Below are 25,011 nucleotides of genomic sequence, written 5' to 3'. Positions count from 1 at the left end.
TCACCATCCCCCTGCTTCAGCTTTTCTAGGACTGGTGTTACAAAGCACCGCCACCATTCCTGGCTTGAGAGATTTACTTTAGCTCACAGTTCTGGAGATTCAAGTCAAAAGATCAGAAGGAGTGATCTAGTGATGGGAGCACATCATAACCATACTGTGTGACTGATGAAATCACTAGAGACAGACCAGGAGAGAGACAGAGATAGGCAGACACAAAGAGACAGAGACAAAGAGAGCATGTGTATGAAAAGAGAAACAAAGAAGCAAAGAAATGGGGTATGGTCCTGTTGTAAGGAAGTTTACTTGTTGGTTCCCAGCCATGTAACGCCGAAATAATCATACAGAAACTGTATTAATTGCATCACTGCTTGGCCCATTAGCTCTAGCTTCTTATTGGCTATTTCTTACATCTTAATTTAACCCATTTCTATCAATCTGTGTATTGCCACGTGGCTGTGGCTTACCGGCTAAGGTTCTGGCATTTAATCTCTGGTGGGGCTACGTGGCTTCTCTCTGACTCTTCCTTCTTCCTCCCAGCATTCAGTTAGCTCTCTTCCCTGCGCAGGCCCAAAACAGTTTCTTTATTAACCATTGGTATTCACTGTATACAGAGGGGAATCCCACATCATGGTCCCACGTCTCTGTCAAATATGTGATAAGCAAAGCTAGCGGTGGAAACTTTGACATGGTCACTAAAAGTTGCAAGGGGAATCTATTATGGGCAGAGAAACTCAAGTGTGGGTGTGATCCTTAAGTGAACTCTTCCGACGGCACTGGTGAAGGGAGAGATACTGCAGTTTGTGTCAGTAGCGCCTTAGGGTTTAGTTGGTGAAGTCTTGAGATGAGGTAGAGGAATGCATGGAATGGAGCAGTGCTGAGCATGTGTGACCTCTAGGTTCCTACACCCTGTTCAGTCACAAGGGGAGTAGGGAGGGGGGAGTAGGGAGGAAGGTAGCGATGAAGAGGAAGTAGAGAAAGAGGAAGGACGGCAAGGGGACTTCTTTTCTATATTCAGGGGTGTTGTACAGATACACAGAAATATGATAATGGAACTTTGGGGTATCCTTTATTAAAAACATCTTGTTTTGTGTCAGAGCACAGGGCAATCTGTTATCCAATGATGTGTAAAGATCCTACCATTAATTAAATTTCATAACTGTTGTTGGTAGGTGATTGGTCATTTTTTAACTTTCAATTTATAAATTAGTGACTTTAGCAAAATCTAATCACTAGTATTTAGTTTCCAGAAAAAGTAAAATATAGTTCTACAAATAAAACATAATTGTCAGTCACATTTTTTTTTTATACATGGCACACTATTCCTCATCCTCTGAAAGTATGGAAAGTTCGAGGTACTCAGCTTTTCTTTCCTCACTGAGAGTATGCAAAATATAGGAATGAAACTATTTTAGTATTTTCCTATATCTTAATTATCATATTGTGTATTATCTTACACTAATTATTCATGGTTAAATATGCGACAGATTTTCTTCTTCCAGTTATCAACAATAACAATAACAACAAAAACATTTATTTTCCTTAATAAGATTAAAGTGTGAGGACTAGCCTAAGGCAGAAATCTTATAAAGGTTTTTTTTTTTTGCTACAAATTTGCTTTTTCCATGACAATTTAGGCCAAACTTATATTCATTTGGCATCTATTTTATTCATGAAAATATTGGAAGAGATTATTAAGGAAAGGATGCTGATATTGGGAATGGGGGAGTGTAGGCAGGGGTGCTAATCATTCATCAGAACTTGAAACTTAGTCTATCAGATAAAGATTAGATTAAAATATTAGAGTTATATCTATCTGTCTGTCTGTCTATTTACTTATTTACATATTTGGTTTGGCTGTCTTTGGATTTATAATGTAGATCAGGGTGGCCCTAAGCTCAGACACCCACTTGCATCTGCTTCCTGGTTCTGAGATTAAGAAGGCAATGTCCTGTCACCTTCACGTAGAATTTCAGAGCTGGAGGCACACTTCAGTGATAGAAGTTGTACTTATCATGTCTGGGCCTCTTGGTTCAGTCCCTAGTACAAACAAACAAACAAGCAAACAAATCCGTACATAAATCTGAAATCCAAAACAGAAACATATAAATAGTTGAAAGTCACCAGAATTTTTTCTTGGAATAATACTATCTGAAGGTGAAATACTACTTGATTTCAAAGACGTGTGTGCTATCGAAGAGATTAACGTATGCATATGTCTAAAGAGTGAAGTGAAATTTGGTTAATTGTAAGTTTTCAATCATATCTAGAAAAATAACTTGTATATTTTTAATTTTAAATACTTGTCTTAAATCTAGGGAAAAATCGGACTTGTATATATTCCATTCAAAAGTGATGGCTAAGGACTCTGGCTGCACCTCAGTGGTGATATAGTGCTTGCCTAGTATAAGCAAGAGCCTGGGTTTCATTCATATCATTCATACCTCCCCAATCTACTTGTTTCTAGAAAAATATCCTGCCTACTTCTCATGAAAGAATTTCAAGCTTTGATTAACTGCTACACTGACTTGCCTCAGTGTCGCCATTTAGTTTCTAGGCTAGGGGCTCTGAAACAGACCCTTGATCCCTTTACTGCTGACTTCTTCTCTGTCTCAAGAAGGACTGCAGGGGATAAGTGAACCTCTCCCCTTAGCCTAAGTGGAAGTGTTGACACAGACAATAGACAGCCATGAAAGAGTGGAAGGGTACTTTGGTGTTACCAGGAACCAGGACCTCTGTCTGTTCTCCTATACCAATTTAAGGCAATGACTTCATTGTTTATTTTCTGATTATGGGAATAGACGGTAGGACCTTGCACATGCCTGGCAAGCATTTTACAAGGGAGATAAATCCTTAGTCCCAGCAGTTCAGGATGAGGGCTAGGAAGAGAAATTACTTACATCTCTGAGATTGTCTTTTAATTTGGTCTGGTAACTTCTTCCCTTCAGATAGCTACTTACACATTGGCCAAAGCTGTTTGCATGTCATTACCTGCCTGTGTTAGTAAACTGAAATTATCTAGCCTTTGCAGTAGAGAAAGGTTAGAGCAAAAGAAGAATTCAGGAAGGGATGTTCCAATACCCCAGTCAGCTACAGTATGTGTTGCAATCAATTGAACGTGAACTGCCTTTCTCACTAGTAAGCACTCTCTTTAGCGGATTGTTTCTTTCTCCCTTTAATTCAGTTCTTTGATTCCTGAAGGTAATCTTCATACCTGTGTTAGGCATGTGTCCGCAAGGAAGATTCAGATCAGGTTGTAAGAAATAAACAAGAGAACAATTCTGATGATTCACCCATAGCAGTGGGAAATTATATTATTTGAAGAAAAATCAAATGTAGAATTGATGTCACCAACACATTAAGTCAAACAAAAGCCAGAATGAAGATCTTTTACAATTTAATGTTATTAAACCCTTAGCAAGCACCACCATTTTATTTATTGTCCTAGACGTCAGGGCTAAATTAAAGCAGTATAATCTTTTCAGAAGTCTCCGTTTCCTTCACTCATCTTTTCTTCTTCCTCCTCTGTTTTCTCTCTCTCTCTCTCTCTCTCTCTCTCTCTCTCTCTCTCTCTCTCTCTCTCTCTCTTGGTTTTTCGAGACAGAGTTTCTCTGTGTAACAGTCCTAGCTGTCCCAAGGCCCTGCTCCTCCTTTGTTTTCTGAGAGGGTCTATCTGCATAGCCCTGACTGTCTGTAACAGACTGACCTTGAACTCAAAGATCCTTCTGCTGCTTCCTTAGTGCTGTGTCTAAAGGTCTGTGCCCCTACACCTGACTTCATCTTTAAGAAGCAAACACAACAAGGTTGGAGACAGAGTATAGTGGTTGCACTGGCTCCTCTTTCAGAGACCCTAAGTTCCATTTCTAGCACCCATATGACAGCTAACAACTATCTATAGCTCTAATCCCAGGGGATCCAATGCTCTCTTCTGGCCTCTGCAGGCACCGCACACACGTGGTTCACAGACATAAAATCAAGCAAGACAGTCATACACATAAAAACAAAAATCTCAAGAAAAGAAACATGCCTTTAATCCATATACTCAGGAAGCAAAGGCAGGTATGGACCCACCATCCCCTGCCCCCCCCCCCAAAAAAACACAATGAAAAGAAAATGTGATTTCCGATTTGTTCTATCAGTCACTGTAATTTTATCAATATTGTATCAGATTAGATTTTTATTATATATTCAGTATTTAAGCTTACCTCAAATCAGCCTCGTGGGCTTAGACATTAATCACTGTTTTATAAATAACACAGCTTATATGGAAAATTTTCAGTTCTATCAACTTTAAAAATGTTCCCTGGAATACTGCCTATTCCACACTGGAAGGCCCCTTTCTGTGGCAATCTGTGTTTTGGTATGGATTTTTTTCCCTGACCAAATTTTAGGAAGGCTTCTGTGTCTTCTCCTCAGCCCATCTGTGTACTTCCTGACAAAATCTAGAATCCTGCTCAGGCGTTTTAGCATTCTCAGTATCTGATGGGGGTTTTCCTTCCTCTTCTACTCTGCTGGGAGATGCTGATCACCCTGCCCTGACTTCACTAAGAATCCTGCTATTTGGGGTGAGTTAGAATTTCTTATCTCAGATATTTCCTATTGGAAAATCTCCAACTGCTCTCTCTCACTGTGCTCAATGGCTGGAAATTCCTTCATGTTCTTGCTGATATTCAGACTTGAGCTGGGTTTTTTGTTTAGATCACCCCTTTCTGTTTTCCCAGATGAGCCTTTTTCTTTCCCACCTGTGCTATTGTCTAACTCCATCTTTACTCTGATATTCTCATGAATATGGAGTCCCTGGAGCAATGACTTTTTTTTCTCACCTTAGTGAGAAGGAATCTGGGGTCCCAGAAAATTGCCACCAAAGCCATCCCTACCAGTGGTTCCCTAATACTTTGTCTCCCTAAGTCAATGACTGTACTTCACAGGGAAGGTGAAATTTTTGAAAGGAGTTATTAGAGGCTTATAGGTAAGAGCTTAAAGGAGCAAGGCTGTGTTTCTGTATGAGAAGATCAGATCCCAAGAAAAGAGTTACCACCAGGGGTCATTGTTTAGGATTTAATAAGGCTTTTCTTGGTTGAGGCATGGGGGTGGGAGAGGCCATGAACTGGTTGGTGCAGTTGGCCTACCCACAGGTGTCTTGTCTAAACTGACCGTCCAGCCTTACCCACAGGAATAGCTTCCAGGCATCTGTGAAGAAAGATAACAAGAAAGCGCACCAGGAACTAGAGCCCTCCAAACAGTTTTGGAATTTCTGGCATCTGGCCGGGACAGAACCAAGGACATTTCCAGTTTCTGGCAAGGATAAGAATTGAAATCCCTGTCCCTAAACTGCTTGACTGGTTTCTTTCTCCCATTTTGCTCATCACAACCAGAGTTGTGAATTCAAATGTGAATCTTTAACCTTGGAACTTAATATGCAGACTCAAATGTTGTGTAATTGAATATTGTAAATTGTCTAATTTCCACTCAATGAAGCACCATTGGGAGACTGACTTCGGATGCACGGGGAGACAGTACAGAGGCAATCATTGTGGTGATATAAGCATCCCCTTTGAGTGCATTAGTGAAAAATGCAGCCTGGAAAACCTGATGGCTGTAAAGGTTAGGAGGTCTCTGACAGCTGTTTCCATGGACAATTTGAATGGAAGCCAGAAAAGAGCTAGTTATTGGAAGGCCTCTACAGTAAGGACTTTGCGTGGGTCTGAAAACAACACAAACTAGCTGGAGAGAAAGTCTGAAGCTTTGGAGAGAGCAAAGCCCTGGACTGGCTGAGATGAGTGTGCAAAACCAAAGGCCTCCTAGAGCCAAGCTGTCAATTTAAATGACTGAAGGTGGCCAGATGGGAACTGGGGCAACCTGAAAAGCTTCTCTGGGAACGAAAGGACCACTGTTGTCATACGTGAGTGTGGGCTCCTGTTGTCAGACTTATAGGTTCCAACAGAGAGCTGGTCAACAGGACTTCAGTACATCATGAAAAGAGGATTGGGCGGGTGACCAGGCATTAACCAACTAGTGAAAGACACGAACAGAAATCTGCACTTTGGATGCAGCCAGGTTCTAGTCTCGGGGCTTCGTGATTGGTTACTTGAGAAATCATGAAATCGCTGTTTCAGGAAAAGCATCGTCTTCTTGAAATCTTGGGAGATAGCAGCGTGGTGGAAATAAGTAAGTTGAAAAGGTGCCAGCCGGGGAGGAATGCTAGGCAGTTTGGAAAATTTAGTTGACATTGTAAATTTGGAAAGGCAGCAAGATAATGTTAGCATTAAAGCAGATGAGGAAATTTACTGCTGTTTATTTTCATCATTTCGAGCAAGTTTTCTGCAAATCCTCCAACTGTGAAAGAGGATGATAAATTCAAAATAGGTAGTGTCAGCCATATGCTTGTGAAGTCTAAAAAAGTTAGGGCACAACATTAAAAAAATCCTCCGTGAAATTTGGTTATGGAAAGCTTTAAAAAGGTATACAAACTAAGTCTAAGTCATATTTGATCAGTATTTTTTTTTGTGAGTGACTGCATCTTGCTGTGTAGACCAGGCAGTCCTTGAACTCAGAGAGATCCATTTCTGTCTCCCAAGTGCTGGGATTAAAGTCCATCATATCTGGCCCTGTTTGATCAATGTCTTTATTATTCAGAGTAAAATTTAGCTCCACTGGCTCTGTCCTGGAGAATCTACAATGTGTTCGCTTCTGGAAAGACAATGCTACAATTAATTAAAGAAGTTCAGGATGGAGATAAAGAAGCCTGGGGTAGATGTATAAGCCAGTGTAGTTCTGAGAGGCCTTTAAGTGACTGAGTTACCCAGGGTTAGCATTGAGAGAACCAAGAAAACAGTGACCACAACGCCTAAGCCAGAGAAGTAACACAGTGTCATTCTTGCCAGTGCTGTGGATAGTTGTTCGCTACAATGAAAGAATGCTGACCTGGTGTGGCTTCATACCTGGGAGGAAAAGGCAATGTATGATGTCAAGACTAGGGATGCAGATAGGAATACAGCTCTTGCCTATCCTCACCAAAGCCACGGACCCTTCCCCAAAATGACCAAACAGACAAAGAAAGAAGAATGTTGACAATCAAGAATGACAGAATTGCCCAATTTAATGGCCGGATACTTTGCTGAAGTGCAAGTTCCTTCTAGAGTCAGGGGTGGCATATGACACAGTGGGTTATTTTTTTTTTAATGAGATGACAGAAGGGAAAATGGCAGGAAGTGAAATTAAAGATTTCCTTTCTTTCCTAGTGCTGAATTAGCAGGTGTTCATCTTGGCTTTTAATTCCCTGACCCCCCTCTTCAATGTCACGTCTCTCGGGGAGGTACGGATTTCCGCTTCAGTCTTGTAGTTAAGCAGCAGGTGGCTAGGATGCTTGGCTGCAGTGCTTTCGAGGCTAAGTGTTTGGGGCTCTGAGATTTATATTCAAGCCACGTATTTTCAGCTTCGAAAGAAACCTGAAATGTCATAATTTTTGAGTTCTCAGGCATATAAATTGATATGTGTCTCACTAGCTTCTCCCAATCTCTTCTCCAGCCTGCCTCATTAATTTCACATGCCGTTCCTCTGGTCTCCTAAATTGGCTACCCTCAGATCATGTTTTTGGTTTCCAAGATACAGGAGCTCTGATCTGTCTTTATCTCTTCTCCGGTTTTGTTCCTTCCCTTTTGGGTAAATGTCATTTTTCATTTCTATTGTGTCAATCCTCGTAGAGTTTTCATCAATGAGAGAAGACAAAGCGCTCTCCTCCACACTGTTGTGGTTAACTAGACGGCCGATACCCTAAGTCTCTTATTAAAGAGGTACAGGGCCCAGATGTGAGTTTATCTAAGCCCACAAGGTTACTCTTCCTTCCCCACTCTCTGTGATTTCAGAAGTTTTAGCTTTCATAGATTCCTTGTGGCCCACACATTTCTCTGCCTCAGAGCTATTTTTTGCATGTGCTTGAACTATTAACCTGCCTTGCTCTACCCACCCCTCACCTGGCTCCTTCTCGGAGCCCTTCAGGTCCTTGCTTCAACTTTACTTTCTTCGAAAAGGCTTGTTTCCCCGCGTGTACTAGCTCTCTGTGATTTTCCTCAGGCCCCTTTCACAGATTGTGCCTGAATATGTAATTACTCTTTCGGGAGACTGGAGAGTCAAAGAGGGCCACGCTGTGTCTTGGTTATCAGTGTATTCCATTTGTTTGGCATGGTTCCTGGCATACATAGCACGCTCGTTTCGGGACTTTACTTTAGAAACTTTAAAAGAAACAGTTATTTACTCTAAAATAAGGAGGGAGCTGATACACCAAAGAAAGATTAAGTCTAGTTCAGTGAATAAATGTGCTCATTGGAGTTCTTTACAAGAACAGCACACTCATGGAAATCTCCAGCACTGAAAAGTTCTGCTTCCAGTCAGGTTTTTGTTTGTTTTTCTCATAAATCCTCTGTCTTGTGTTGTTTGGGGGGGGGTGCTAATCAGACTCTCAGGGGAGGGTCTCCTGCCATTCCTATAGGTCTAGCCATCTCATATGCTGTTCTGTTTGTGTCCTTGTCCAGACTGTAGACCATGGTCTTCTGTAGGTTATTATGGCCACTCTGCTTCAAGAAAGTGAAGCATCTAAGCTATAGTGCTCACTAGGTGTCGAGAGAATAGGCAAAAATATGGATGACTCTTCTAAGAAGTTCTATAGCATCTAAACTGATCATGTATAGTGGCGCGCCCCAATCCCAGCATTCAGGAGGTCCAGGAGAGAAAATGGAGAGTGTCAGGCCTGCCTGGGTTACATTCCCATTTTTGAAAAGCCCTATGGGTGATGTAGTTATAAAGATTTCAGATTTTATATGTTGTTTGCCAATGAAGAATGTGTTTTGATCAAATCCATTCCCTAGTCTCTCCTCTCCAACTTCTGCACAACACACCCTTTCCCCTCCCAACTGCATGTACTCTTTTTATAACCCACTGAGTGCACTTAGTGATGCAAGTATGTGTGTAGGACTGTCCACTGGACCGTGGGCAGAAGAAAACATTCTTTCTCTTAGCATGTATCTAAAAAGTGTAGATCAGGTGTAATATGTTAATGGGCCTCTTTTTACTGATTGTTTAAAGGTATATCCCAGGGTATTTCTGGCGGCACAAGCATGTAATCTCAACAGTATAGGCGGCTGAGGCAGGAAGACTGCATATTCAAGGTCTGTTTGGGCCACACAGCAGGCTCAGGGCTAGTGTTGCTCAGTGCAGTGAGACCCTGTCTCAAAATGAAAAAATTCAAAGGGCTCGGATGTATAGGTCAGTAGAATGGGTGTAATCCAAGACTCAGAACAAGAAGGGGAGGGTATAAAATTCCTAATTTGTTCTTCAAGATGTTCAGAGTTTTCAGTAATTCTAAACTTCTGAAGCCTATATCTTGACTTGATTTGCTTTTAAGCCAAACTTGATTTCAATTGTTGAGTTTATGTTAAGCTTCGTTAAGACCTGTAGTTCTTGTTCATTCTGGTGAGTCTGGGCTGGCAAAAATAATACTTTCAGCACAGACTCCATTAGAACATTCTAGGGAAAGAATGAAGCTAGGGAATCAGGAATATAGTATTATATAATAAACTTGCCATTTACTTATAATGAGAGCCCATAATAAAGTTAGAGATACTTTGTTTTATTTTATCTTGTTTTGAAAGTTTGGAAGAGTATTCAAGTAGACACAGTGTACTAGTTGGTCTAGTTGGTTGCACATTAACTGCCAGGCACTGATTAATTATACTTCATTTCAATTTTTACTCAGGATCACCTGGTATAATTAGGTTGAATTTCTTCTGGGTAATGGAATATGTATGTATAAATGTACATACACACACACTCATATATATATATATATATATGTATGTATATTGCAAAAATATATATCCAGAAACCACAATACTGATTTATCTGTTGGAATATTTTTTTTAGCCAGGCAACTCTTTCTATTCATTATGTTTATGAGAATGTTATTCTTTCTACTAATAGATAAGTCTGCTCCAACTTTTCCAGAAAGGCTCCTCAAGCCCTTGAAAATCTAGCCTACAATACAAGTTGTGTGAGATTCTAGACTCCAGTTTAGTCTGAGAGAGTAGTATTGTGGCAGTATTATTGAAAGACAGGAATGAGGAGTAATTGGAGATGAAGGGGTTTAATGCTCTCTTTTTGTACTATCTCCCCTATTCCACCATGTCTTTAGTGTGCTGCACGGTTTTTTGCTACTACTGCAAGGGCATGCCCAATGCATATAGATCCCAAGTTCAACTTGATCAGCCGTTTTTCTTTCGGACACTTCCCACTGTCACCTCCCACAGAATAAAAGGGAAAACTGTGAAGCAGAAATATTTACCAGAGTCAAGAGAAGTCTAAACAATGTGGGGATGAAAGAAAAAGAAAGAAAAGCTATTACTTGTTTTTAAATATGGCACACTTTAATCCCAGCACTCAGGAGGCAGGGGCAGGAGAATCTCTGTGCTTGAGGTCTTCCTGATCTATGAAGTGAGTTCCATGACAGACAGGGATCTGTCTGGAAAAAGAAAGCAAAAAACAACAAAAGAGAGAGTGGGCCATCATTTCAGTAGGTGGCAGTTCAACTTGAAAAACTGAAGGCATTGCTTCTAGACTCGTTCTGTTCCCTGGGCTAGAACCAGCCCAGAGATAAAAACTAATCTGAGTCAGGAAGAGCAATGTGTTGATCCTGAGCATTTTGATCCTTCTGAAGTGTGCGTTCTACCAGCTGCCATGGAAACACGGATAGCTTCTTGGATAGTCTCAGTCCTCTTGAGTTCCGGCTGGGAGAGCTAGTGACCTCATTCCAGTTTGGATCCGAAAGTTGTGGAAAGGCAACTCCCACGGAAAGTAGATAGCCTCTTCTGGGCCATGGGACTGAGGGGCTTTATTAGCATTCTGTAACTTTTGCATATTTTAGCAAGGCCGTCATCTCTGAGCTTCAGCCCAGGATAGATTCACACAGTTCACAGCTGTGTCGCATCTTGAAGTTTCTTGGGCATCCTACATGCTTTCACAAGGCAGGCATTTATCTCTTCCAGCTGTAAGCCACAGGGAGCGGGACTGCAGATCCTTAGCAATATATGCAGACTCAGACGGCATAGTTAACTCCCTAGTTGGACTTTTAGGCACCAGAAATCTGTTGGAATTCACTGGTGATTACTGAATTCACTGATGATTACTGGGTGTAAGTTCATATGGCTTGTAGCCCTGTTTTGGAAACTAGCCATTTTTTCCCTGCTATTTTCTTCTGGCATTCCTGCATCCCTGATTGTGAATGCTTTGGACTATGTTGCTTAGAAATGTGATGGCAGAAGTTTTGTTCATTACAATAAGTTGAAGGCACAATGGAAGGGTGTCAGGGAGGATTAGCTAGAGGCAGGATGTGTCATAATTAGGAAGACTTGGAAGAACTGCTTTAGGGAAGCTGAAAGCTCTGCTAGAGCAGGAATGTTCCAGATGCCTGTCTCTTGATACTTTCCCACAGTGAGCCACACCCCAAACAAATCATATCATCCTTGCCTTCCCGATTGGAGCTCTAGCTTCTAGAAGATGCCAATTCTTTATAGGAATTCTGGGAGAGTTGGATGGAGTGTCTGACCTCATTTGCTCCCCCCCCCCCCTTTTTGAGTTCTGAATAGAACCAGGACAATTGGAAAGGGGAGTGGAGTTAGGGCCATAAGAGAGTCTTTGGTTGTACACCAGAAAGAAGAAAGAAGGAAACAAATCCAGTGAGTTGAGAGTCAGTTGAAAAGGAAGATTAAGAAAAATGGGGAGGGAGAGCTGAGCCAGTGTCTTCGACTGAGCTGATTGCTTGGTAGATAGCGCTCATGCCTTACAAACGGCCACTGAATGTTCTGAAGGGAAATGTGGCCTGTATTTGACCCAAAGTATGAATCTATGTCTTTGCACAGCCAATTTTATAGAGAGCTTAAAGTCCTCAATCATACGTGTGTAAAATCCATAGTAGTAAATATATGAAAACTCTGAGTATGCTGGAGGCAGGGCAGGGATCCATTTAATGCCACACGATGACTCTTACTATAAACTTGTCCAGACACCTTCAAAGCTAAGCAGTGTTGACTAGGGACAAGAGACTATGGGGCAAAACCGTGATGTCGGGGGGTAAAACGAATAAAGGATTATAAGAATGTAGTTGACAGCTTCCTTTTTAGTCCTGTTTCGGGTGCCAAATTATAATGAAAGCAGGTGCCCAAAGAAGCACTGTCACATAGGAACATTAGGCAGTGGGTACCAGATAACCTTACAGCTTGTACCAAAAGCACAGCCAAACACTAGCTGTGCTGTTTTGAGGGCCTTTGGTGAGCCTGCGTGAACCACAGTCCTTCAGTGCAATGGTTCTTAGAGTGTGGTCCATGGACCAACAGCATTAGCATTACCTAGAAACTTGTTAGAAATGTATATTCTCAAGCTCTCCCCCAGAGCTATAGAATCAGGAAATCTAGAGTGAGGGACTGGGAAGTGTGTGTTTTAGAACTAGCCCTCCAGGTGTAGTCACATTTGAAGAACCATTGATCTCGTAGTACAGACTCTGTCAAGCAACCAAGAATCCATTGGGCCACAGTTAGACAGTGTTGGGTTCAGTTTAGGGTGCTGTTTCTAACAATGTAGGATCTGCTAGAATGGTCTTTGATCCTGTTAATAAAATGGCAGGTAATGTTTCTAAATCTTCTTCAACAGTGTTCATCTTTTGCTTACCACTAGTATGAACAGCACTACCCTATCTAACATTACTTATGTTAATTAATGAAATCCCCAGTGTAATAGGAGCTAAATATAGCTGTAGCGCTTTACGGTGGCCGCCTCTCGAGTGAGGCTTTTTGATTAATTGCTAACCAGCCACCCCTGGAGTATGCATTCCTGATTAAGACAACTGACCGCCTCTGTAGTGTAGCTTAAACTAACATACACATACATCACGTTGTACTGTATACGTGAAAGTAGCTTTTTTTTCACTCTTAAAATTGACATTATTAAAGCATAATTTAAACACCATAAAACACTTCCATTTTAAACATACAGTTTTGGCAAACTTGAAGTCATGTCGCCACTACATTAATCACAGTACATACTCTAACCACCTCAATTATATCTGTTGGTTCCTTTGAGCAAAAATTTCCACTTCCACACCATGGTAGGTTACCATTTGTTCATAGGTAGATTTAGCATGTCTTATATTTTTTTCAAAATTATTTATGTAAGTTTTATGTAAAAACCAGTTGCATGGCTTTTAGATTGATTTTTTGGTTACATTCTCTGTAATTATTTTCCTTTTATTGTATGTCAGTATCTCTTATGTGACTAGCACAGGCTGATTATTTGTTATTCTATTGCTTTGTTTCCAGTCCAGTTTGGGGATGTTATGAATGAAGCTGTGGACAGTCATGTTCCAGGCTTTTGGTGAACATGTATTTTATTTATTTTTGTAAATATTAATTAATATTGGTCATAAGATATATGTATATTTAATGTCATAAGACACTCCTAATCTGGGACTAGAGAGTTGGCTCAAAGGTTAAGAGCATTTGCTGCATTTGCGAATGATCCAGGTTCAGTCGCCAGCACCCGCATGCTGGCTCACAACTACCTATAACTCCAGTTCCAGAGGATCTGATACCCTATCATGGTCTCTGTAGGCACCAGACACGCATAGGATATATAGACATATGTGCCTGCAAAACACTCAGACACATTAAGTAAAAATAATAAATAGTTAAAAAATAAAAGAAAAAGAAAGAGACTGCTCATACAACTTTCCAAAATTGTATTGTTTTGTGTTCCTATAAGCTCTGTAGGTGCTCTGGTTGTTTTGTGGTCTTTCCATTGTTTGGTATTGCCAGTCTTTAAAAAAATTATGCTGGATAATTTGAAATAACTTATAGACATTCTTTTCTTCCCTCTAATTTAGATGTAGGCCAATATATTTGGTTCCTGCACAGACCACAAATCTAATAACGTTGATTTAGGTGACTTAGCTATAGATGAAAATATTACTGTTTCCTTCCTTAGGATCAGTGGTATGGATGTCATTTGTCAGTGACAGTTACCCTGTCTTCTTGTCTTCCTTTTGTTCATTTACTCATTCAGTCTGTCAGCCAGTACTCTGGCTGTATTGGGTCTGCTTTGTCAACGAGCAGTTATATATTAAGTGGCTAAGAAATAGGACTGGTGGCAAAATTCTCAAGGAGCTTTTTGGAGCTGAGTTTCTGAAGCTTATGCATACATTCTAACTATATACATACATAGAGACTCTCAAAAAGAAGCGTAGCTATGAAACACCTGTGCAGACTGAATAAGGGTGCTGTCTGAGTATAGCCCCCTGCTAGATGACCTGACTTTTAGGGACATACAGATAGAAAATGGTGACCTAAATTGTTGAGTTGTTAGTCCATGCCGACTATCAGACTTAGACCTTAGACAATAAGGCTAATTGTCAGAGAAACTTCCTCCTGCAGCAGATGGGAACAGATACAGAGAGCCATAGCCAGACAATATGCAGAGAGAGAGAGAGAGAGAGAGAGAGAGAGACAGAGACAGAGACAGAGACACAGAGAGAAACCTTGGAACACACAGCTCTAAATGGGATGTCTCCATCTAATCCCTGAGCTCAGAGCTCAGGGAACCCCTCAGAAGAGAAGGCAGAAAATATGAAAGTCAAGAGTGGGTGGAGGACTCCAGGAGAACAGTACCCTCTGAATCAACTGATCAAAGCTTATGTGAACTCATGGAGACTGCAAAAGCATGCCAGGGCCTGCATGGGTCTGCACCAGGTCCTCTGTGTCTAAACTATGGCTTCCAGATTAGTGTTTTTTTCTTATGGGATCTCTGAGTGAGCCAATGAGTGAGTCACTGATTCTTATGCCTTCTCTTGGGGACTTTTCCTTCTGTTGGTTTGTCATGTCCAACTTTGATGTGATAGACTTTGTTTTATCTTATTATATTTAAAATTTTATTATATATTTATTATATTTTAAAATGAGTGAATGAATGGCTGAAAATCTAGCCACTAATGTAAAGGCTAAGGACGGAACTGCTAGTTACACCTACTGGGAGGGGGACTTGGTTCTCTCCAATGGAGTGACACGGGATGCATCAGCCATTCCTGGGCAGCCCTCATGTTTCGGAGTTGTTGGCCCATATAATTGACTCCACAGGGTTTTTTTTTTATGAGTGTGTGTGTGTGGGGGGGTGCTTTTATTTGGTTATTGTTTTGTAGATTTTTTGTGTGGGATGATTTTTTTTTTTTGGTTCGAGGGATTTTGTTGTTCTATTAGGGTTTTGCTTGTTTTTGGAGGAAGAACATTACAGTTGGGAGGGTAGGGAGTGGGGGAGGATCTAGAAGTGCTTGGGAGAGGGGAAGAGTATGATAAAAATGTCGTTAAATTTAAAAATTATTTTAAAAGATAAAAGATACAGTGAATATAATGCTAGTTGCTGGTCCAAGATTGCAAAATTACATTTAACAGGAGTAATTTCAAGAAATACGTTCTGTAAAAATAAAGAGATGATGAATTTGAGAGAGGGTGGGCAAACATGGGAAGAGTTGGCGGGAAGAAGGGGAGATGTGGAAATGCTGTTAGTTTTCACAGGAAGTGCTTGAAAAGTTAAGAAATTATTCCGTTTTATCGCGACTATAATTAATGGTGATATATGGTTGAAAATGCAAAAATGCTGGATGGATATTAAGTGTTCTCACCACAAAAATAATAAGGATGTTTGCTTTAAATTTAATCATAACGTTATGTGTTGTTTTTTTACCTCATACATCATATTGTATATGACAAATACATGCAATTTTAGATCATTTTAAAAAAATTGTTGAAATTCATTTTACTTTCAATTTTATATTAACACATACACATGCAGATTATATAAAACATGCTTAGAATGTTAACAGTATATATTCCATGGTTGTAGGCTGTTATGCTTTATTTATTCAGTTTTATAGCTTTCTTTAATTTCTTATCTTTTCCACAGTAAACATCTGACCTTTTATATGAAAATGTGGGCATAGCGTTCTTTGTGGTTTCAGGTCTTATAGCAATTGCAGTAATGTATTCCTTCTCTTTCTTTAATCTTGCACAGCAGGGATTTACTACAGTAGATGCAGATTACAGTCTAGGAAGAAAAACAATGCTTGGCCTCCTTTTCCCTCTGGGGACCTAGCAGTTCATGGTAGGCCAGCAGGCTCTGCTACTGTAGCCCTTCCCGGAAGGGAAGCTAAACTGTCCTCACTGTCCAAGGGCACAAAGAGCTGTTTCCTTAACACTAAACAAACAGAACAGAAGTTCACCTTCTAAAGCTCGGAGCATAAGCACAAGGTTTCTTTCTAACTTCCTATTGTGACTTTTGTAGCTGTTGGCAAATCATCGGGGGTTTTCTCTGTGCTTTCTGATGAAATAACAAATGGTCTTTGTCTTCCTTCTTTTTTTTCAGCTGACCTGAATAATGTCAGGTTCTCGGCCTATAGGACCGCCATGAAGCTCCGAAGACTGCAGAAGGCCCTTTGCTGTAAGTATCAGCCAATGTTTGAAGACCTTGATAATTTTTCTTTGCTTAAAGAATGAGGACTGGACCTTTTTCACCAGGTTTACTCTCTTGGGTCACAAGGTCATTTTGCCAAATAAAGTTTATTCTTGAAAGCATTTTGGCTTAGTACCTGCCTAGACTCTTTTGTTGGATTTTAACTATCTCTGCAAATGTTCAGTGACTTTTGTTAAATTGATAAGATATTGGTAAATTTTGTTTTGTTAAATGAATAGCATTTACGCCTACATTTATCTTTGTGAAAGTTATTTTATCTCTCCTTTTTCCATTATCCATATATCTTCATTTTATAAAGACTATTTAATATTAGAGGAGTATGACAATATTATCTGAACCAAGTTCATACATGTGTCTTTTGTTTCTTTAAATGCAAATATTCAGATGTCTGTTATGACAGAGAAAAGATGCTTGGAGTTTTTGTTTGTTTTCCCAGGCAGGGTTTCTATGTGTAGCCCTAGCTGTCCTGAAACTAGCTCTGTGGGCTATGATAGCTTCGAACTCAGAGATCTGCCAGCCAGGATAGAAGGCAGCAACACCATGCCTGGCAAGATCTTTTTTATTTTAACTTTTTTAAATTTATTATTTGTGTCTTTCACATCATGTTTCTCAATCCCATTCATATCTGCCCTCTGCCCTTGCCACCCACCTCCAAAATAAAACAAAATTTAAGAGAAAAAAGAGAAAACAAAAGAAAAAAAGGGAAAAGAATGTCCTCATGGATGCCTCAGTGTGACACAGTGAGTCACACACTCACTTCGTTCATATATCTTTACTTGCAAGTGTTCATTGCAAGGAGTCATTGGTCTGGTTTGAGGCCTCTGGTTTCTGCTACACTATCAATGCTGGGCCCTCACTGGGATTCCTCTTGGATATCCTATTGTTGGTCCTGTGCTGTGGAGATTGTGTAGGTTTGGGTCTGGAGGAACAGCCCGGTCACATGTGTTCTAGTCATAGGGAGGGAAGGCTGTGTTCTGAGGCCTGGGGCCTAAAGAGAGCAGAAAGTACTCAGGAACTGAAATGTCTTCGCCATGGCTGCTCTGCAGAATTCCAAGGAGGCCTATTGTGAAATGTTAGGCTGGAGAGACAAGCAGGAGACAGATTGCGGGGAGCTTTTAAAACCCAAGTTCAAGACTTTAGAGGTCAGTGGGAGCCATTCAAGAGATTTTGGCAAGGGGGTGGCATGGATGGATTTTCACTTTGAAAAACCATGCTGGCTGGGAAACAAAGCATGAATTGAGGGTTGAACCATGGGCAGGAAAGAGATCTGCTACTGAATTGAAACCAGCAATATGATGGCTTGAATAGGAATGGAGGAACATTGCAATATATAGGCGGTAGATGCTCTAAGCCTTAGTAATTTGTTTGATGGGGAGGGCGAAGGGAAATCAAGGAAGGGAAGAACTCGTGGATTCTTGACTTGGGCTTCCCTATGAATAGTGAGCTTGTCTACCAGAGTTTGGTAAAAGGTAGAATGAACTACACAAGCAATATTTAGCAATTAAAAGCATGGAGCTGCTGCTTAAATGATTTATAGAAAGGTTAAGATAACACAGCAACACGTATACACAGAGGGAGAGAGAGGGAGGCAGGAGAGGTCATTTAGGACAGAGGATAAGCAACCATGAAAATTGAGTATAGATTCATGTCTGAGAGTTCCATAGGAAAACCCAAGAAGTTATAGTGCTCAGTGCATGAAAGAAAGGAGGAACCTATCGTAAAGTCAAATGATATTGGTGACAATGCCCATTGTATATAGCAACAGAGAGAGCCTTAGTAACTTTAGTGAAGATAATACACTGAGCATCTTAAAAGTGAACAAAAGGTGTAGATGACTGGTATGGGTCTGTTCTTAGAGAACTTTAGTTGCAAAGGGGAGCAAAGAGAGGTTATAGCAAATTGGAGATGACTGAGGAATTAAAAATGACTGATTTAAGATGACAGGACAAAAAGGGGCAAGTTATGGGCAGGTGTCCTAGAGCCAGGCAAAAACAAGAGACACTTCTCTGCTCCTGGAGTGCCGGAGAGAAGGATTCATGCAGGTTCGAGGTAACCAAGAAACTTGGCAGCAAGAGGGCGATGGAAACCCATAGAGAACCAAAGGTTTTCTTTGTAGAGTTTGAGAATCCCTGTGACACAGTTAACAGTGGAAGGTAATAAAACGGACACTGACCTTCTCTTTGTGGAGAACGAGAGGGAGGTTAAGTCAAAAACTAGCATTGGGAAACTCAGTCAGCTGAGTGTTTCTCCAATAGCCAATCTCTAGTGGCGCAATATTCCTTTAGCAGCAGCCGGCAACCAAAAGCTGCACACTGCTGTCCTGGGATAGGCAGGTAATACCTAGGTGAGGGTTGTGAGGACTTGGGGAAAAGGGGAGTTAGAATATTGTATTTCAAGGCCATGTTGGGTAGGAGAAGCTAAAAGTTTAGGTAGAATTTGGCAATTAGGACGTAGCGGGATCAAGAGGTAAATTATGTTGGGAAGAGTTAATGAAGGGGCTGAAAAGCATGGAGTTCTATTCAAGAAGGAGATATTGCTGAACACTGTTTCTAAGGTATCCATTTAAATAAGTGACAACGTGAATTGGTAGAAATTTTTACGGAGGTAGACTAGAACATTAAGTTATTGAGAAGCTAGAGTTATGTATGGCTCTTCCCTTCTAATACTAAAATCCCTCAAACTTGGGGATAGAAATGAGAAACACTGAACGACTCATAGCCTCAGCCACCAGGGTCCTTTGGAAACACCTAGAGGTCCTCAGAATGAGTAGTACTAAAGTCAAGGGACTACTGGTATAGGGTTGTGACGCAAGTGCCCTAGAAGTGAAATTATTGGGAAAGGTCAAATAGGTTTCTTTTCTTTTCATATTGATATTCCCAATAATTAACATAAAACTGGGCAAAGAATAGAGCTTTCTGTTTTCATAGAATGAATACATGGATGAAAGCCAATGGAAGATTCCATTACCTTAAGAGCTTATAGCCCAAAGTTATCATTTTCTGGTGTATAGCTGCCAAGTTTAAGTAGCTAATAAAAGGCTCCCCATGCCTAGGATTTCCTTGGGGACCTGGTTAATGAATCGTAGCAGGCACAAAGGAGTTTGGGGTGGGGTGGAGTCAAGGGGCTGAATAGAGAAAGTCTTCAGTCTTTTTTTTCTTCTTTTGACCCTGCCCCATCCCAGAGGTACTGCTCACCTTTGATAAAAAGGAGAATTATGAACTGGTTATTATAAAGTGCTATAGAATATTCTTGTAAGATCCCAAAAGTTCAAAAGAGGTAACCAGCTGTTCCAGGTTATACTATGACAAAACTCAGAAATAGACTAGATGGAAATGTCTCTAATGTCTTGTGACTGTTATCCTTTTCCACCGCTGCCTGGAATCATTTGAACATTATTCAATTTTTATGGTGAAAGAGAAGAATTCTATTCATTGTCTTTCTTTTCACTATATGTCAAAATTTTAGTAAACATTGGGAACATGGAGGAGTTGGATATTTTAAAAAAAAACATGTTAGTCATTTAAGGTGATAACCTTGTAATAAACCTTAACTCTGAATGTAAGATGATTTGGTTGAATTTTCACTTTTAAGCAGAGTTGAAATTCTCAGCATTTCTTTTCAGAGCTTCACTCTGATTTGAAAAAACTCAAGGATAGCAAAATTAGAGTGTATTTATCTAAATTAGGTACTGAATTCTTAAGAATGCATGGATAATACCATGCAGACTATGGCCCCATGTGCAGTGAGAACAGAGCAAAAAGTTTTGGCAATCCATTTACTTTTGAAAAACATGTGTGGTCCAATTCCTTAGTGAGTTTTCAATAGGTGATTTAAGAGCTTCCTCTAAATTTTGTATTTGCTTAGGTTTATCTTCTAGCTACTTTTTTTTTTATTTCTGTGCCTGCAAAAGCTTGATAAAGAGCTATTGTCCATGGCCTAAGCAAATGAAACTTGCCCTGACTAGTTTTTCCTATCAATGTCTACTTCTACTGTGTCTTATATTAACAGAAATTAGTGATGTTATCTCAGTGATTTCTTGATGCCAGTGAAGAGATCAAATTTCCGATCCCTTAGAGAACATACTTAGCCATCCCTATTAGGCAACTGATCTTTAAAATAAATAAATAAATAAATAAATAAAAACTTCTCTATCAAACTTCAATATTGCAGGAAACCAAATAATATATTTTATCTACTACAGAGAATGTGCTACTTAAGTTATGAGTATCACCATTGGCTTACAATGCCCCCAGTTCATAATCACTTTTTTGTTGTGTGAGTCTTTAGGTGATTTTATGTGCAGTGTAAACCAAAGCTAAAGTTGATAGAGCAGCAGAGAAAAATTGAAAGCCTTGGTGTGAAGTATTTGTAAGCTGGTTGGTGTGGTCGATAGCCTGGGGAAGTATAAGAAGATAATATAGCTTTTCCTTTCTTCTCCCAGGGTTCATATGACATTCCATAAATGTGCATCTTCTATCATTTAAAGGGTAGCCAACTTGCAAGAGCAGCAGTAAAAATAACTAACAAAGCAAATATATTTAGTTTATTAGTGTGTAGGGGATTGGAGAGAGCCCAAACCACAGGGCTAAATATATGACAGTTGATAAATGTGACAAGTATTTTCCATGCAATAAGAAATTGAGAATAATTTGCCACTGCTCAGAAACCTGATCCTAAATTATAGTCATACGATACAGTATAGAGTTGTCTGATTAAAGCTAAAACTTCTGGATTTGCTTTCACTAAGACAAAGTGAAAAATGTCCTTTCTTCCAGGTAAATGGACCTTACCTTCTAATAGTGCACTAAAAGTGGCTAAAGAGGGCATTAGGCAGGAAAGAGGGCATTAGGCAGGATTAGGTTGGTAAAGAAGACTCACAGGCCCCACAATAACATGGCTTATATACTACAGTTTATTGCTAGAGCAAGCTACAATGCAAATAGCATTAATGTAAGCAAGATGTAGATCTTGAGTCATTCGCTGACTCACATCAAGGGCTCCCAAGAAACAGAAGAATTATATGTGTGCATATAATAATATTTTAATAATATAATATATATACATTACTTTTTATGTAGTTTAGAAGGCATATCTCTTATATCGGAATTAAAAATACCTTGAGGATAATTATCTTGTGATAATGTCCATCTATCTTCTAGGGAAAGTATTGTGGTCCCTCTGATGTCCATGAGTTTCACAACAAGGAAAGAGGTGTTTGGTACCCAGTCCTTGGAATATCAAAGGGCCCTTTGTAGGCTCTATTATCCAGTAATCAGTGGTTTTATTTGCACATTATTCTAGGCACCTTTCCATATTTGTCCTTCCTTCTGGAATTGGATATCCTCAAAGTATTGTTCTTATACTAGGATTAGAACATCATTTCCATCTGTTAAACTTTGCTATGTATGAGTATACTCTAGCTGGCCAGGTATTCCTAGTCCAGCTCCCAATTTTTATATGTCTCTATAAAATATTATTTTGTTCAGAATTTCAGGGTTTTTTTTAAATGGTGTTGAACATCTTTACTTCCCTTCTTCACTTCTTCCCAGGTCTACCCATCTTTTTTTCCTCATGAAACACTGTGTGTTGTGTGCTTCATTGTTTTGTTTTCCTTCCCTTTTAGTTGTTTTGTTTTGTTTTGTTTTGAAACCCTTCAAGCACAATTTGTGCTGCCCAAATATTCTTGATTGTGTGTTCTTCACTGGACTGTGGTCAGCTATGAAGGGTTACACCAAGAGAAGCTTGTCTCTCCCAGTAGCTAACCATTGCCATTGATTCTGTAACCAGGAGTGACACTATGTACCCAATTCTTCTCTCCAGGCTGGGATTGGGTCTGGGTTGAGCTTGCACAGCTTTGGTGCGTGCAGTCACAATCTTTGAATTCATATGTGCAGCTGTCCTGTTGTGTTCCAGCACATGTTTCCTTGTAGTCATTCATTGCATTTGGCTCTTGATAATCTTTCTGTACACTATTCTGCAATGATCCCCGAGACTACCCTTTCTTTGTAAATAATGCCTTAGGAATATGATGTAGGTGGGTCTTCTGTCTATGTGTTACTTTCATTGGTCAAATAAAGAGACTGCCTTGGCCTTTGATAGGACAGCAGCTTAGATAGGTGGAGTAGACAGAACAAAATGCTGGGAGAAAGAGGCAGAGTCAGGCAGCCGCCATGAATCTCCTCTCCGACACAGACGTAGGTTAGACTCATCCCGGTAAGCCACAGTCATGTGGTGATATACAGATTGCTAGATATGGGTTGATCAAGATGTGAGAGTTAGCCAGTAAGAGGCTAGAGCTAATGGGCCAGGCAGTGTTTAAATGAATACAATTTGTGGGTTGTTATTTCAGGGTATAAACTAGCTAGCCAGGCGGCTGGGAGCCGGACAGCAGTACGCAGATGGAATAAAGGGCCCGCACTCCTCTCAGGTGGTGGGACACAGCCCACTGCTCCTTTTACAGGAATATTTTAGTAAGAATGGGTTATGAATCTTGTAAACATTCTCACTCCTGACATGTATGCTGATGACATAAGAAAGTTCTGTCATCAATAATAGGACTTTGCCATTAGATTATAGAGTTAGTTTTGATGTTCGGGGTGAGGAGGAGTAGGGGACCCCTTTGGCCAATGGCAAGATGTAACTTATGGAACTGATATTTGAACCTAGAAGGAATGACTAGGCTTAACCAGATCCTCTTCTGTGTGGCAAATATGTCCCTGGAAGGGAGTCGTTTCTCTCCTCCCTCTATCCACTCAGGCAAAAAGAGCACACCACTACATAGTCCTATTCTTCAATAGCTTCTTTTTCCATTAAAGTATTTTTGAAGAAGCTGGAAAGATGGTTTAGTGGTTTAGAGCACATACTGTTCTAGTAGTGGACCCAAGTTTCAGCATCCACATGTAACTACAGCTCCTGGCTTCATTGGCCATCTGCACTCAAATGCACATACCCACACATATATCCACAGACGTACACATAATTAAAAATAATAGTTTAAAAATGTTTAAAGCATTTTTGGAAGAAAACATTTTTAATACAGTTTACTTTATTTTATGTGTATAAACATTTTGCCTGCATGTATATATGTGCACCACATGTGTGCCTGGTGACCATGGAGATCAGAAGGGGACATCAGATCCCTGAAGTTATGATGGTTATGAGTCACCATCTCTGTGGGTGCTGGGAACTGAATCCAGTTCATCTTCAAGAGCAACAGGTGCTCTTACATGTGCAAGCACGTGTGCATGCCACACACACTTTTGAGCATGTGTACACCGATTTAAAATTATATCAATATAATGGAAAGTGTTAGCTTCAAGAGAAAGGATGTCTTCACGAAACCATCTGCTGGTTGTTTACTGAGGTTTGGAGGAAAGCTCATCATTTTGTTTAAAGTTTCACCAAAATAACTCCCATGTATTTTTTTAATAGGCTTGGTTTGAACATTGAGTGAGTGAGTGTGAGTGTGTGTATGTGTGTGCGAGAGAGAGAGAAAGAGAGAGAGAGAGAGAGAGAGAAGGGAGGGAGGGAGGGAGGGAGGGAGAGAGAGAGGTTTCAGTTGCCCTTATCTCTTGCCTCACCTGTTTGCTGGTCTGTTGCATGGTCTTTGTCTGCTTAAATAGAAGGCTTTTAAATATTGTTCTGTGGAAACAAAATTCTGTTTTTTCTATTTGCTATATTTGTTTGGGGAATTGTGTTCTCCCATATTCTGTGATGGATTGGTCTTGTATTTCACCGCATCCGGTGTTAGCAGAGAACACCGCACAGTATTTCTCTCCTGTGCCGTCTTCTGCTCCTGTTATTTTCAAGCAATTGCCTCACTCCCCCCGGAGCTATTTTTACTCTAAATTTTCTGTTGTGTGTGTTGCCTACCTAGTCACCTGTGTTGAGATTAGGTCCAATAAAATGAAATTTATGCAGTTTCACTGTTAGCTTGTTATCACATCAGTTCACTAGATACGTCATAAAAAGTGAGTGGAAAAATCCTCACTGTTCTTATATACTTAAATCAAAAGCAAAGTATTTATAATTATTCAAGTATATCATAATAAAGTATTTCATAATAAAAAAGGAAATAATAAAAGCACTTCACAGGACCCATAGCGTTTCTTCAATATATAAAGAAATACGTTAGAAATTTTGGTATATGGAAGAAATCTACGCCACCCTTCCAATAACAAAGCTGCCATGCTACCTTTCTGAAAGTTTCCATGACCTGCCCTTCAGCAGCTGTGCTCTCAGGAAGTCAGGCAGACAAAAGAGATGATAAATATCTGAGTACTGTGTCGCTATAGCTCCCTTCTGCCTCCCGAGGAGCCCCCATTTCGTCTCCCTGTTCGGATAGCCTCCTGCCTGCTTGCACAGTCTTTTTTTCTGCATTGTTTTGCCCACCTGACCTCCAAATACGTCTTGTGGTCTGCCAGTTTCCTACTTCCACGTTTACACAGTCTCAGA

The 25,011-nt window shown here is 40.2% G+C and overlaps 1 protein-coding gene across 10 annotated transcripts in view; it reads left to right on the top strand.

Moving 5' to 3' along the window:
• Positions 1-25,011, top strand: part of Dmd (dystrophin) — a 2,257,783-nt gene that overhangs the window by 2,138,079 nt on the left and 94,693 nt on the right. For all 10 annotated transcript variants that reach the window (XM_085684598.2, XM_085684595.2, XM_087902601.1 and 7 more), the window contains one exon: positions 16,450-16,524. In XM_085684598.2, the coding sequence (XP_085540724.2) occupies positions 16,450-16,524 (75 nt within the window). The remainder of the gene's footprint in view (positions 1-16,449; positions 16,525-25,011) is intronic.

The sequence above is a fragment of the Myodes glareolus genome, chromosome X (assembly GCF_982192425.1).
Source record: "Myodes glareolus chromosome X, mMyoGla1.1, whole genome shotgun sequence".
Classification (NCBI taxonomy): Eukaryota; Metazoa; Chordata; class Mammalia; order Rodentia; family Cricetidae; genus Myodes; species Myodes glareolus.
This window is presented reverse-complemented; position numbering and strand designations above follow the sequence as displayed.